Source organism: Sparus aurata, chromosome 11 (genome assembly GCF_900880675.1).
Source record: "Sparus aurata chromosome 11, fSpaAur1.1, whole genome shotgun sequence".
NCBI lineage: Eukaryota > Metazoa > Chordata > Actinopteri > Spariformes > Sparidae > Sparus > Sparus aurata.
The window spans coordinates 6482177-6498531 of NC_044197.1; the positions used below are offsets into that span (position 1 = coordinate 6482177).

Consider the following 16355-nt stretch of genomic DNA (forward strand, 5'->3'; position numbering starts at 1 on the left):
ACCAGAAGGGCAAAACAGCAGGAGCAAGACTTCAAATCAGTCAAGGACCTGGGAAGACGCTGTGTGTCTGCAAATTCACAAAGTGCCCACAAACTTTTGAGAAGACAAGATTTGAGATCCAGAGATACTTGTTCTGTGTAGAGGTCGAACTTTTACGTTGCATTTCCTCTTTAACGCTCAACACTAACTATGCTCCTCTGTGTACTGAACGTCACAGGCATGACTGTCAGCTAAACGTCCCACATGAATGGGCTTCTTAATAGTCATATTATAATATTAAAGCACAGCTGCTACAGACTGGGAGACATTTTGAATCATGGATTCCTAAATGACAGAGACATAATAAGAGCAGCATCCTTTTTCTGCGGTGTACAACACAACAGCAGCTCCTGTCCACACTGATCGTAAAGACACCTGGATGACGGTGCGCTCAGTGTAAATGCTGCAGTCCAAGTCCGATGTGTAAAAAAAGGAATTCCAAATCTCATCTGAAGTTAAAATGAGGCTCCAGCACTCTGTCGTGTTACTAGCCCTCCACCCAAGGGCAGATATTTCACTTCACTGTTGGAGGGACAGGAGACGGAAAACATTCTCGAGAGCAGCTGCAGAAGGTTTTTAAGGGCACACACGGGAAATTTCTAGTGTTTTTAACGAGACCTCAGGTGATCTACAGCGTGTTTGTGGTGACTGAAACATCGAGCTATTTTAAGTTAAAACTCAAATAAAAAGAAACTTTGTGACAAGAGAAAAATAGCTCCTTTTTTAAAGTCAACTTTTGCAAGATATCTACTTACTTCGGTCCACCGGCACCACCAGCACACTCGTGTACACTCCACAGACACAGGTGTGTGTGGTGCAGGTTGATTGGTGGTGGACTCAACCATTGTGAGGTATTTGGTCGGGGGGGAAACCAATCTTTATAAACTTAAAAACACATCATTCTGCAAGTGTTTTCAATGCATGTTATCATATTATTTATTTATTTATTTTCTGATAAAGGTTTTTGAAGGGGACAAATCTCTCTTTATCATAGGATCAGGGAGGGCCCGGACCCTCCTGTCCCCCCCATGGTTTCCACCTATGTCTCCACCTCAGCACAGAATCACAGCCCAGGAAAAGAAAAAAGCCTGATTTTCATGCAATATTAAAGAGACTGCAGCTCTGAAAGATACCTACATGATCCATTTAACTGCTGAAGCATCACATTAACCTCAGACCAAATTTTGTTTACATAGAATGAGAACTGTAGATTTGGTTTGGGGGGGATGTTTTATTGAAAAAGTGTATTCTTTAAAGGTGCAGTACGTAAGAATTTGCCACCTGTTGTAATCATGCTCAAACAAATAGCAGCATATGACCAGAGTAACAGCCAACTGCTGCCAACTATAGCTGCTGTTAGCTAATTAGCTCAGTTAGCTGTGCAGCTAGCAATCCAGACTGGGAGCTCAGAGCGTCGGGAGAATGTTGATGTTTACACTGCTAGCACAGGAGCTTTGGATCACGGCCGGGGGCTAGCTGGTTAGCATGCTTTGCAACACGTTGGTTACATATCATAACCCCAGATTCTATGAGTATGGGTGTAGCCTTCTAAGCAGAATATGTAGATGTTAAAACATCACAACCATTAATCGTTCACAGTCTTTTGATTATTTTTATTTCATGTTTTGAATGTTTTCAGCCATGATTCTTACATATTGCACCTTTAAGATTAAACAGTGGTTTCATAGACAATGCTATTCCTTAGACTCAGAGAACGATGATATTCAAGTTCTGAAAATTGAGTAATAGAGAAGAAATAGCAGAAACCGGCAAGTTAAGTACAGTTTTTTGGTTTTATCATGTGCTTCTTCATTCCTTCTGTTATTCACAAGTTAAATAAGAAGACAGACACATCTGTCAGGTACACTTCATATGAAGTGAGAACCAACAGCTTAGCTTCAGAGCAGCTACAGCAGGTTAGCTTTGTACACAGACTGGAAAGGGGAAAACAGCTAGTGGCACCTTATAAAGACATGCTAAACCATTACATAACGTATCTTTATCTTCCAACATACAAACTGTGGTGGTAATCTACAGACAAAGCACTTTGGACCGTTCAATTGTGGACAAAATCATTAGGAGCAGAAGGAGTCGTAGTAAATTTTTTGCCATGAATTGTGAAATTACAAGCTATGTGTTTGTAAAAAGAAAACAACACATTAAGCAGCTCATGTGGCTCTGCAGAGGCTCGTTTGAGACAATGCAGCGTGTCTTTGAGACGATAATCCACAGACTGGTTGACTCGGGTCAATCTAAATTGCTGTGAAGTCTTCTAACACCACAGTTGCTGGATTAGTGCAATACTGTTAGATTGGAAGCTGCACTGCAGTACAATTGAGAGAGAGAGAGACACACACACAAGCAGGCACACACACACACACACACACACACACACACATACATACACACTAAACACAGATTTAGTGCATCTACAGTATGTGTGCGGTTGTACGGCGGTACAGTACGAGCCGCTGAGAGTGTTTTTTGCTTGCTTGTTTCAAAATGAACTAGCATTGATGACTGTGTGTTCAAAGATGTGTTTGAAATGCATCAGCACATAAAAGCAGCTAAAATGATGTATATATAGTTTAGTATCGCTGCTTCGCACACACCGCAGTAAACAGGCCTCTGAAACAGTAAAGCTGCAGTGAAAGGTCAAACCCCCGCGAGCGAACCTCGAATCATTCAATCCGTCGAACTGTGCCAACATTCACACATAACCTCACACCATTAGTAACATCTGCGTATTGTCAAGCGCTCAAACTGATTACATCAGATCCAAACACGAGCTCTTAACAGTGACACCAAGTTAATCTCTGTGTAATGAAGCAAAGTGGGTCAAAGGTCAAGTGTTGTATCATAGCCACGCCACATTTTCTAAGCTAGAAACATGATAAAGCCGAGGAACACAGTAACACAACATGTAAACAGTTTGACGCTGATGTTTCTGACGAGCCGTAGGTAAATTCTGCTACATCTGAAGAATATATATATATATATATATATATATATATATATATATATATATATATATATATATATATATATATATACATATATATATGAGGTCTTTAAACACTAGTTTCGGCCCTCCTGCTGTATAAATGTGTTGAAATCACTGAAAATCTCTCCTTAAAGGACTCATTACCTCAAAAATTAACATGTAAAGTAGAGAAATGATTTTAAGTTGTTCAAACATTTTAGCTCATACAAATTAAATGTAATAGTCTACTTGGTAATCCTGAGGTTATTGGTTTCCTGACTTTTTGAAAGTAAAGTGTCCTGTCTCTTTAAGGCCCACCTCCTAAATACCCAGTCTGCTCTGATTGGTCAGCACACACCAGCCTGAGCCAGCACTGCTCACTGATTGTTAATTTTCCAGTTAGCTTCACTTCCACTTCTATAAGTTATGCAAATGTGTGACATGGTGACCTAGTGATGTCAAGAAGTCACGGAATTAAAGGCGGGACTACTGACGAGGCATGTCAGGCACTTCAGGAGCAGAGTTACGGCTATATAACTTTTAATATCAACCTTTTACGTGGTTAACCTTTTTCTAGGTCCCCAGAACAGTGTTTGAAGCTAGAAAGGTGGCAGGGTCCGCCACCTAAACAAAGTAAAACAGTATGAAGCTGTGTCGTCCTTTAAGGTCAGTTTGTTTATTCATTTTTTTCAGTCATGAAAACGAAGAGGGTTTGTTTGTTTAGTTTGTTTAGACTTTTCTTCTTTCTCCTCTGATTTAAATGTCTACATAGTGTGCCTTTAAAGGATAAGGTTGGTGTGAATTTATCTCCCAATGTAGTTGTTTTGTTCTTTTTATCAACAAATTCGATTAAAAAAAATAACAAGCAAGAAAAAAAAAAATTTGAATTTATCGCAACAATTTTTATATGTGAAGCCAAAGCCTGTGTATTCCTGCTGTGGAAACAGTTCTGATGTCACTGATCTCTGTATCGGCGCTGTGTGGTCACTGAGCATGCTCAGTGCTGCAGCTTCTAGTTTACTTTCATCTATTTTGATGTTCTGAGATGAATAACGTGACATGGTGTTGGCTTCTCAATTTGTTATTGACAGAAAACAACCGAACGATGTGAGTTTATCTGCTTAACGCTGAGTCCATGTTCACTTTTTTTATGACACCAAAGTTCACAGGAGGGGAGATGAATGTGACTGTACCTGAAACACTAACATGACCAAAATGCAGCTCTTACATAATTTTAATCACGTAACATGTCATTCATCAAACTCATCTTTGGTCGAGAGGAAAATAACAACAAAAGCTTAGAGAGAACATGGAAATAAAGTCGTGTTTGCAGGCTGACGTTTGAGTTTCAGGCTGCTGTTCAGGAAATGATGCGGTGATTTTCACTACATCACATTACAATGGCGGAAGTATTTATCCAAAGTGACTCTACATTTGACCCCAGATGCATCAGGAGCAGTGTGTGGATCAGTATTTTGCTGAAGTAATGTTTAAATTCATTATGTACAATTTAGTGATTCACTGATACACTGCCGAGTCGCAGCGTCTTGCTGTTTTTAAAACCTTCCTGAAGAGTTTAATTTACAATACCGTGTTTGCTGAATGAAATACTCTTACTTAGCTAATCTTGAAGCTCTCAGCAGTGAGTTATGGTCAATACAGACATTTAAACTGTGGTGAGAAGCTGATAGGATGTTGATTCGACTGTCTACAGGTCGTTTTCAGGTCATACTCCAAATCTCTAAATGAAGCGAGGTAGCAGCCTCGCTTGACACACACGTGAGAGACGCGACTCATGCATCCAGTGTGGCCGGTCTAACCTTTTAACTCATGATATCGAAACGAAAAGCAAGAAGTAACGCCACATTCACACCAACATTTTGTTTTACATCCCTGTGTTGTAGAACGACGGATAAATGAACCTTGAAACAAAAACATTGAATCCTCATATTGGAGATTTTGGAGCCAGTGAAGTCAAACTTTGCATTATTTTACTTTGTTTTTTTACTTAGTTTGTGTGCTTGGTTTTCACAGATGCGTATCCGGTCTCGGAGGTGGTCTACACGTGGACTCAGGGAGCAGCCAAGTCTGTGGTGGTGGCGGAGGAAGGCTCCCGGCTCAACCAGTACCATCTGATTGGTCAGACGGCGGGCACGGAGGACATCTACACCAGCCGAGGTACGGTGAGGCGAGAGTAAAACCGTCACATGACCCTGGACGACCAGGCCTCAGATTAAAGATAACCTACTCCATCATACGCACGCCCATCTACACCTCAGCTGGAATTCCTGCCGCTTAATCCCTCTCCGTTATCTCCCATCACTCACTTATTCCCTCCTTTCGTCGTACAGTAGCTTCAGACAGGAGCGGGGATGTTAAGCTCCAACCCTATTATTCAGCTCTGTGTTATTACAGCGTGTGCCATCCAAAGATGTTGTGAGAAGATTTTTTTTTTTTTTTCAAATCAAGCTGGATAGAGACAATGAATGAATCACAAGGATTTGAGGATGCCTCCCACACATAGCCAGCTGTCTCTGGGGCAGCCAGAGAAGAGAAGAGTAGAGGAGGGGAGGGGGGCAAAAAAAAAATCACTTATCCGTGGTCTGAGCCATTGGGTCTGTAGGGTTAATCCGTACGCAGGCCCATCAGTTGTGCTTTTACCGAGTGTCGTCACGGCTCGGGGATTGGCTGCGGCGGCGGGGAGACACGTGGAGGGGGGCCGCGCGGCATCTGCTTAATTCTGTTATGTAAAGAAGTATGATAATACATTCCTCCCGCTTGTTGCCGGTGAGTTTATTCCTACAGCTGTAATGTAAATGTACACAGAGCACACTGCTTTATCCTGAAAGATGCTGAGGACACTGGATAATGCGTGCGACTATATTTATACCGTTAAGTGTGCGGCTATAAGCAGCAGGAGGAAATCCACCAATGCCTCGGCTGAAAGACCCGAAACTGCTCAACAAGTTCATGACCACACAGGTTGCTGTATTTCTCCGTCTCACTCCTCACCCCCTCCTGCACTGCTCAGACACACAGACCCAGCATGGCCTTAATTAGCATTGCTAATCTGAGGTACAAACCCTCTTTAACAAGCCAAGAATAGCTCAGCACAGGGCTCACACTGGCTAGAAGTGACCTTTGACCCTGACAGGTTAATCTGAAGGGGATGAAAATATCGACACAGCAATGGAACCGATGACAGGGGAAACCTTGTGAGTTCATTACATTACGCACATTGGCAGCGCTTTCAGATCACAAGAGCTCAACAGATGTTTTTTTTTTTTTTTTCATCTGAACTTACCAGTTGACCAACATAGCAGCGTTGTTCTCCGCTATGAACGGCAGTTCCCCGCAGACACTCCAAAAACCAAACAGTAAAATCCACCACAACCGCATTTTCACGCCTTGCAGATTTCCATCCACTTTCCAAGCCCAGCAGGCGGTCAGATCAGAGCGCGGTTCGCCCAGTCGTGCCCGCACGGAGCAGGGCTGCCGGCTAGTAGTCCTCGGAGCAACACAGGTGCCCTTTTCATTAAGGACATGATGCTTGTTGCCGCATCGCACGGACCATCCAAACTTTTCCTCCAGCCCCTCTCAACCCCCCTCTGCGTCAGTCATCTGTGCACCTGCTTGTAATCACCGCTGATCCAGGTTCTGTTTTAGTGTTCGAAGCTCAGGCAAGCAAAGGATGTATGTCCCCCAATCAAGAGTGGCCCGGCCTGACAGGACGGGGACGGACTGTCTGTTGCGCACACACACACACACACTGAAAGAGAGAGAGAGAGCGAGAGAGCCAGAGAGACAGTGAGAGAGAGAGATACAGGATGCAGATTGTGACAAGGGATTAGTGAGACAGAAAAATCCGATTTTGCCAGGAGAAAGCAGCAGTCATCTGTGGATTTTCTATAGTTTATCAGACTCCATGGCTCGACAGGATTTTTGAGAAAAAAAATAAATAAAAATCCTTCAAATGCAATCTTCAGTTGATTAACAGGATGTGATGATTTCCCCTGCCAAACTGTTTTTCAATAATTTTCTGCTCACACTTTTTATATTTAGAGGAGTATTCCAGGCCTGTACAGTTGACTTACGCAGCCCCTTAATCACAGCCTCCGAGGATGTCACACCACCCACTGATTGAAGGAAATGAAAACAACACATCCCCGGACAGAGATTATAAATGACTGCACATATGGAAAAAAGGAAAGAAAGAAGAAAAAGGAATCACTTTTTAAAGGGTCTCAGAGAGGAGATGATAAAACAACATAAACCACAGATAGGCTAACCTCATCAGTGTCATCATGGAGAAGTTACTCGATGTGGGACGTCAGCATGAGCTACATCCACCACCAGTGTCAGAGACAGACGGAAACAGCTGTGACATATGTGGCATTACACGCTGCTCTGTAGAGACAGGTGTACAGCACACAGGTGGATTTACAGTAGAGTGAGCTGATGAGTGAATAGACAGTTTGCCACATTGTCAGACAGGAACTGAGTTATTCTTTAGTATGAATGCAGTTAAAAAAACATTTCTGTTTGAAGACTTTATCCCCCATTGCAGAAGACCTTTTATTCCATATTGTTCTATTGCAAATAGATTTCATATTGTACTGAATTCTTGTTGTTCTTGGTTAAAGGGTCACTCCACCAAATTCACTCATTACAGTCTGTTTACAGGTGTTGGGGAGTATTACTGCATATGTGAAAGAAGTCAAATTAAGCCTTTTGTGGCTCCAGAAGAAGCTGATAAATTACCCCCAGTGATGTCACTCAGTGCCTGAGATGCATTGTGAGTAATGTAGGCACCAGGCTTTAAAAAAAAAAAAAAAGCTGGTAGAGCATTTTACTCCTATAACAATGTTGGACTCATGATGGGCAGTTTAACAACATGTAATCCAATCTGATACAGCAGAACCGGCGATAACACCTTTTTTATTCCACTCATCCTTCTTCCTTATCAAAACCTGTTACCCACAATGCAACTCAGCTACTGAGTGACATACTTTTTTAACGTAGTTCTCCCCATGACCTGTAAACACACTTGAATGTGTATATCTTGTGGACTTACCATTACAGTTATTATGGATGATTATAAGAAAGTATATTAGTAATTTAAATGTTCTATTCTAAGGCTGGTGATGTTCTGTTCTTTATCATGTCAATAAAGTGTCTTTAATAGATTCTCGTTACCTGTCTATGTAGTTTCCTAAAACAGCTGGCCACTGTAATGTTAGCAGATATTCCTCAAACATGAGTAAAAAGTGCTTTTCTTTAGAGTATTTTAAGCTGCGGATCATTAGGATGTGAGGAACAGTAAAACATTAACACTTTGAGCATTTCCTCTGCTTCTGTTCTGCTGGTTGCTACAGGTCAATACACCGTGATGATGGCTCACTTTTACCTGAAGAGGAAGATTGGCTACTTCGTCATCCAGACCTACATGCCTTGTTTCATGACTGTGATCCTGTCACAGGTTTCCTTTTGGCTCAACCGCGAGTCTGTGCCAGCGCGGACCGTCTTCGGTGAGTTTGGAACACGCAGACACATCAACTAGTATAAATTAAATTGGAAATCACCATTGATTTTACACTCTAATAATTTATATATACTTTATACCTGTGAAATGACTGTAGAGTGTTTTGTACCCCACACATGAATAACACTCAGTAGTACGTCTGGTTAGTAAACGTGACCGAGTTTTCTCCATCGCCAGGCGTGACCACAGTGCTCACCATGACCACTCTCAGCATCAGCGCTCGAAACTCGCTGCCTAAAGTGGCTTACGCAACAGCCATGGATTGGTTCATCGCAGTGTGCTACGCCTTTGTCTTCTCCGCCCTCATTGAGTTCGCCACAGTTAACTACTTCACCAAGAGGAGCTGGGCCTGGGATGGAAAAAAGGCGATGGAGGCTCAACAGCCCAAGGTATGTTCTGTTTATGTGTGTGTTTATGTTCATGTTGATAGGACATTGTGGGGACCAGGACGTGGCAGGTGACTAACATTGCGGGGACCAATTTATTCTGGGGACCTAAAGTTCAACAGTTTGTTTTGAGGATCAGACTTGGCTTTAAATTCAAGGTTGATAATGAAGGCTAAATAATAGGTGTAATCAACGAAGAGTCACCACAATTAATGAAAGTTTATTTGGTTGGGCTGTGAATGCAGATACTTTTGTTTCTATTGGTCTCAGGATTGTCTGATGTTTGGTTGTAGGAAGTTTGCAAATGCCAAAATGCCTAAACTAAAAAAAATAAACTTGAGCACTAAACTAATCCTGAAGTAGTTAGAAGTTGCCATATTTGGAACACACTAAGAACTTTCAGTCTTCCTCAACTCCCCCAAAAAACAAACCGGCTTTTTAGCTGCTACACACTTTTCTTTGTTCACCAGCTGGTTGCTATTTTTGTCTCTCTGACGTTTGCTGTCAGACAGGTAGTGTGTACACAGGAAACAGGTGCTTGCTACACCTGGAAATAAAAACAAGTCAAGTTAAAGTGGCTAGACAATAAAAAAAGATAAGTCTAGAAAGAACTAAATGCAGAACTGCAGAGTCAGGTGATACTTTACTGTGGATTTGACACTATAGGCGACACCTTTCATATTAAACATTTGCCTCACTGTTTATATAAAAGTATTCAATTCAATTCAATTCAATTCAAACAACTTTATTTATCCCCACAGGGCAATTCAGTTTGCAGCCTCAGTCACATAGAAACAAGAAACAACAACAAAAACAAAGACACATACAGCATCCACTCTGTCAGTACTGCAGGTTGGCAGAGGCAACGGGAGCTAGCAGCATGTAACAGTAGGAAATATTCATCAGTGCTGCTCCAACAAGAAAATATATGCAATCCAGAAACTGACATTTCTACTGCTGCAGCACAAGTTATCCAAGGAGTTAAGAATGTGAAAGTAACTGCACAGAAGGCGGTAATTTCCAGAAAATACACTGTAATAGAAAAAGAGAAATGTCACAGCAGCTTTAAACCTTACTGTGGGTTCAGGCTGTGTCAATATCTATTTGAAAGGACTCACTGGCGTTTTTCCCTTCCCGATCCTCTGTGATCTATTCTTTCTCTCTTCCCATCTCCTCCTAGTAGAAGAGTTGTAGTGTAGAAAGTTGGGGAAAGAGGAGAAATGAAAAAGTTGATGTCACACATGATTATAAAGTAAGAGATGAATTAGGGCAAGATGTGGGAGTTCAGAAATAGTGGATCAATACATTCACTCTGAGCTGCCAGACTCGTGGCACAGTGCCACTTCATTATTGCCCAAGGACATTGATCCTCACTTTCCACCTGCACCAGCCATCTTTTACTGTTCTCTCTTTTTTCTGTTTGTGAGCCTGTGTTATTAACTACCTGTTTTATTATGTCCGATGAATGCACTGCGCCTGCTGTGATCTACACTCAATCAATGCCTTTCTTTCTCCCTACAGAAGAAGGACCCTTTGGCTCTGTCCAAAAAGCCAAACAACACGTGTTCGGCTGGTATGAATTACACAACCAACCTCACGAAGGACGCGTCCATCTCTACCATTTCAAACAGCACGGCTGTACAGCTTAAACCCTCTGAAACCAAGGCCCCAGACCCCAAAAAGACTTACAACAGCGTGAGCAAGATTGACAAGATGTCCAGGATAGTGTTCCCAGTGCTGTTTGGCACCTTCAACCTGGTCTACTGGGCCACGTATCTCAATAGGGAACCAGTGATCAAAGGAGCTGTGTAAGCTCCGCGATCTTTCACCCTCCTGACAACCACTTCAGGATTTCATAACTGGAACGCAATCAAAATCAATGCCAAGCACTTAGTCCTCGTGTCATAGTCGAAGAATGTTTTTTTTTTAGGTCATTGGATAACATTGCATGCCTGTCGCTTCAGGAAAACATTGCCATGTTTGCCTTGAGTTTGTACGTTTGTGTTATACAATTTTTTCTTTAAGGTCCCATATTAAGCCTAAACTTTCATTCTGTGTCAACTAGAAAATATTTACATGCGTCAATGCAATGTTCAGTGTTCAATGTTTTTTTTTTGCATACTGTCCATCGCTGCAGCACCTCTATTACCCATCTGTTGAAAGCTCCCGTCTCTTTAAGTCACCCTCTTAAGACAGGATTGGTCAGCTCTCACAGGCCTGAGCAGACAATGCCCACCGTGCTCCCACATTAGCTCTGTAGGGTGTTTTTTGTAACCACGGTTGTGCCGGTGCCGCTGACTGAACAGTTGAGACATCACAACTTTACACAAGTCCTGAAAACTCATTTAAAGGGACAGTTTCTGAAAAGAGAATGTGAGCATTTGATACTGTAGTTAAACATTATTTTTATCCTACCTAGACCTTCGAGTTAATAAAAAGAAAGACAGGAAATATAACGTTTTATAATATGGGACCTTTAAAGACAGTTTAATTTATCTCATTTTAGAACTCCAGTCACTGATCAGTTTCTGCCTAATTCTGATATTTTAAAAGATTTAAGCATTTGGCATTATATATTTTTCTTGAGTCTACGGTAGGTGATGGTACAGCAAGGCCAAATGCTATGCAAAACAACATTTTTACTGTGTTATTACTCAAAAGCGGCTTTTACCTTTCTAACTCTTTTACTTTGTACAAATGGGCTGGAGGTCCAGGTTTTGCGCGGCTGGGCCCAGGCACATGGGACTTTGCTTCCTTGTTATAAGCAGATGAATAGCCATGCTAAATGTGTTGCCTTCAGAGTGTGATAACTCATTATGAATGCACTGAAATCTCCTGCAGTTACTTTTTCAGAAGCCATTAAATCATCTCCTCCTTATGTTCTTTTTTTTTGTGCTCGTTTTCTGAATGGCCAGTCCCCCATATACTAATTCTTCTGTTTTTTTAAATGGGGACAGATTTCAAGCTTAAGTGATAGTGGCAGCTTCTGTTTCCAGGTCACCATGTTGAGAATCCTGTATGTATGTATGTAGTTTAAGGAATATGTATATATGCCCTGCTTTTAGAAAAGCACCACTAAGCTGGTAAGGTTAGCTTCTATGTTATGCATATACAGCAACACAGTGTTACTCTAGTCTAGTGCTTCATTGACCGGATATTGAGAAATGAGCAAAATAGCTTGAGCTTTAGCAATTTTGACAGAACATACAGTGCTCTCTTAAAAAAAAACTTTTTTTAATATCAGTTTGTCGTTTCTATTAGCTTTGATGACTCCTTGCAAATATTCTTGATAAATATTTGTATGCTTTGAGCAGGATCACTTCTTTTGTCATAATTTAGAGTAACTGCTGTACTGAAGAGTTTGACTTGAGCTTATCAGGCTATCAGACCACAATGACTGGGTTATTGTATTTTGACTATTCTTGACCACATGATGCGTTACTTTTTATGGTTTCAGGCAAAAAACACAAGATAAGCATTAATGTAAACTTGTCAATAATGTTGGAATGTTGTTGTAAAGGGGTCGTTCGACATAAGCATTCACTTTCTTGCTGGTAGTGAGTTGAGAAGATTGCTAACACTCTTGTCTGACAGTAAATCTGAAGCATAGCTTAGCACAAAGAGGGGAAACTTTGATAATTTAGAAAATGTGCTTATTTGCTTCTTTGACAAGGCTTAGATTAGATCATTACATGTTTGTTCAGTAAATATGGAGGTCCAGCCGGATGAGAGTTAGCTTAGCCTCTCACGAAGACTGGAAACAGGCAACAGACAAAGCTAGCCCAGCAAACAAACGCGCCTATTAGCTCCTTTAAGAACAACTCGTTAACACCTTGTATCTTATTTATATAATAAATATATAAGTTTGATGATGACAACGTTTCACTCGAATGATCAGAATGACGAACCAACAAAGTGAAGGACAACATTTGATTAAAAAAAACAAAGGGACTAGTTTACAAGTGAATCACAGGTGAACAGGGAAAAAGGCTGTAAAAAGACAAAGACAGGAAACATGAGGAGAGACTTTAAACATAAAACAGGAAACAACTGAACTGTAACCCAGAATCTTGACAGTAAATTGGCAAGTTTTGCAGTTTGTATTGACTTTATACTGAACACAGATGTTTCCTGAGCCAGGTGCTTGGAAGAGGAGCAAACTTCCACATCACTACCTTTCTTGAAAACAAACATTTATTTGCAACTTGATACAAGACCTTTCCCTGATGAAGGTCTCGTACGAAACATAGCAAGTTAGATACCAGAGCAGGTGTTAACTTGTAACTCTAACTTGCCTTCAGCTGGTCCAACAGGCGGCTGAAAGTTACTGCACCCAGCCGAGGAAAAATCTAGTTCATAAGTCTCTGTTGAATCCACCATTTTTTTTCCAGTTTTTGATCGGATTAAACAAACAAGGGTTAGTTTCAGTGTCTAAATAAAGTTGTGAGCTTTGGAGGTGCTAGAAGGTAAATCTTTCCCCACCCTGCTTCCAGTCTTCATGCTAAGCTAAGCTAACTGTCTCTTGACTCTGGGTTCATATTTATGTGAGTAGCATCGATCTTCTCTCAGCAACGTAGCGAATAAGCATATTCAAAGCAAGGTAAAGTTGCTTTTAAAGTCACCTCATGACACATAGAAAGTCCAACTTTTTTACCCGATACTCACTGAAGACGGCTGCATGCACGACACTCACCTCAGCAGAGTAAGTTCTGTGCGGTCTTCACAGTTCTCACATGAAGGGACACGTAGAATCTGAGCCTGTTGTCTGTTTGGGTGAAGGAATTAGAATATGAATGTGATCTACTCATGCCTTCTATTGAATACATTCATGGAGCACACCGGTTGTATTGTATTATTACATTTAAGTGAATTTTAGCTACAGGCTGTTCTTTAAGTGCAAATATCTGAAGCAATAAATAATGCTCGTATGAATAATGACTTCTGTTGATGGTAATATGTGATCCTTTGACCTTTGACCTTTGACCTTCATGTCTTTTTATCCGAATTCGATCCTTTTGGCAATAGTCTTTTTCTATATATGGCTGTACTCTGATTCTTTTTAGCTGATCCCGTCCCTCTTTGTAAGCACAGTGCTCTCTGACCATGTTTAACGAATTATTCGATTTTAATTCACAGGGGCTCTATGTAGCTTTGGAGAAGAAATTCAAACTCTTATGTAATACAACAAATATTAATCTCTTCCGTTGCTGAATAAACAAGCTGTTCTCAGAGGAAAATAAGGTCCGCAGAACACTGTGTGAAGCTAGAAAAGTGGCAGGGTCCGCCAAATATTTAAAAAAGCAGAATAGTATGAAGTGTGTTGCCCTTTAAGGTCAGTTTGTTAATTCAGCTTATTCAGTCATGAAAACAAAGAGTTTATTTATTTTGTTTCGGCATAAATCGCTCAAAATTTCTCTCTCAAAACTACATAATGCTCCTTTAAAACTGTCTTGGGTTTTTTTTTTTTTTTTTTTTGTAAAAAGACCTGTGCAGATGACCAGTGTTAAGGGTCTGGGCCAGTATTGAACCCAATCTTTTCTTTCTTAATTGTTATGCAGATTTCAAATAAAGCTTCACTGACTCCATTTGTGCGCTGTTATTTCCCCTCTGTGATAATCAAACACCTTCATCATCATCATCATCATGTGTCATCTGTGACCCAACATTTACTTATCTTTGCTGCGAGATCCCAGATAAGTGCAGCGTGATTCAGTAGATACTGTATGAAACTTCAGTACGTATTTAGATACATTTATGCCGTGGATGTGATAAAAAAGAAAAAAAACGCTGCCTTAATCTTGCTTGATGGAACAACGGTCCAGCACGTGCCGTCTCTCCTTTGATTACACACATGCACATCCAGATCATGCAGCCTCTACAGTGGTAAATCCATCTTGGGGGTCTCTGTGGCGGTAACATCTGGCTCACATCTGTTTGTCAAGGATTTAGCTGCATTTAAGTTGCTTTTTCCATTCTGCAGGCCCGTACTCTACACCAAATTAAGCTGTCACTGATGGCACCAAATGACATCAATCACAGTGTATAGCTCGAGAAGCAGAGATGGGCTTCAGTATACGCTGGAGAAGGAGGGCTGTCCTCTCGTATCCACCACATGATAAGGATGTGCCGCTGCTTTATGACATTTATACAAACATTTTATTATTATTATTTTTACACATGACATACTTATTAAGCCAAAAAGGTTAGTGCTGTCAAATGTTAACTTTAAAGACATTTTCTATCCTTATTGGGTAGCTGTATTAAACATACTCATTCAAACTCGTTGTGTAAATAATTATGTTGCTCTCTTGATTAAAAACATCAATCTGAAGTTCAATTCGAAATAGTTTGCTAATTAATGATAAATAAATATAGCAACTTCTGATCGAGAAATAACAATGTCAGGTTTAAAGAGTTAAGGTTCGTCCCAACCATTCCTGGTTCGAGCCCGACCTCTCCCAGTATGGATACAGATAATTTAATTGGCTGAGCAGAAACGGACACAAATAATAATGTACTTGCTCGTCCATCATTGTTTTCTCCTACCAGTGGTGAGAAACTTTTCAAACTCTACACATAGTGGCTTTAAATATTTATTTTAGGCCTTTCCTCTGATTCAAACAATAGAAGCTTGACTTACTTCGATTCAACGTATGTTTTTTATCTTTCAAAGATGCGAGACTGGAGGGAAATCACATTAAGAACCAGAATTTCTGGTGAGTTCTGAATTCAGTCAGAGGCTGAGCTGAACGCACATAGACACACAGATGCGCTCGATGTGTCTGTTGCTAGCTAGCTTACAGCTACTGTCTGTACAGATGGTAATGTGTCTGTTTGGGGGACATGAACAAAAACAATCCAGTTGTCAAAGTGATATATCCGTCACTAACAACATACATCCATGCGTTCTTCGCGTTGGCATGGACGTTAAGCAGTACAACCACTGGAGGGCGCTGCTAAACTTTTGTCAGTATGGATGGTTAGATCACAATCTCCACAATTCAGTCATTCAGTTCATTTAACAGAAACCAGAAGAACAAACAAATACATTATTCAGATTTGCCGACATTGAAATCTAAAAGAGATTGAATAAAGTGTGCTTGAAGCGGTCATGAAAGTCCTTATTTGTGTCGATTCCTTGATCATTTATTACTTTCAGCCTGTTCACTGATCAAAAGAATCAAAAATGGTTTTTCATTAAATTAATCACAAATTGTGAATATTGTCCCATGGAGTTCACTTCTAAATGTCTGCCAACTTTGTACATCAAACAAATACATAACTTATTCCAAAAGGAGTCATTATTCCTCCTGCCCGGTGTCGTTGGGTTATGCTTGTTTTCGTTATCTTGCTGTCTACAACATGAAAGTTTCCCCCCAGGAGAACATCAAGCGCTCCCAGTTTA

At 40.7% G+C, this 16355-nt stretch overlaps 2 protein-coding genes across 5 annotated transcripts in view; one reads left to right on the plus strand and one right to left on the minus strand.

The window, feature by feature from the left end:
• The window catches only part of gabrb3 (gamma-aminobutyric acid type A receptor subunit beta3), a 52865-nt gene extending 46444 nt beyond the window's left edge, over window positions 1-6421 (minus strand). For both annotated transcript variants that reach the window (XM_030433144.1, XM_030433146.1), the window contains exon 1: window positions 6327-6421. In XM_030433144.1, the coding sequence (XP_030289004.1) occupies window positions 6327-6421 (95 nt within the window). The remainder of the gene's footprint in view (window positions 1-6326) is intronic.
• gabra5 (gamma-aminobutyric acid type A receptor subunit alpha5) overlaps window positions 1-14535 on the plus strand; it is a 28316-nt gene extending 13781 nt beyond the window's left edge. For all 3 annotated transcript variants that reach the window (XM_030433149.1, XM_030433148.1, XM_030433150.1), the window contains exons 7-10: window positions 5057-5200; window positions 8398-8550; window positions 8742-8953; window positions 10472-14535. In XM_030433149.1, coding sequence (XP_030289009.1) covers window positions 5057-5200; window positions 8398-8550; window positions 8742-8953; window positions 10472-10762 — 800 coding nt within the window. In that variant the 3' untranslated portion in view covers window positions 10763-14535. The remainder of the gene's footprint in view (window positions 1-5056; window positions 5201-8397; window positions 8551-8741; window positions 8954-10471) is intronic.
• The last annotated feature ends 1820 nt before the right edge of the window (window positions 14536-16355 follow it).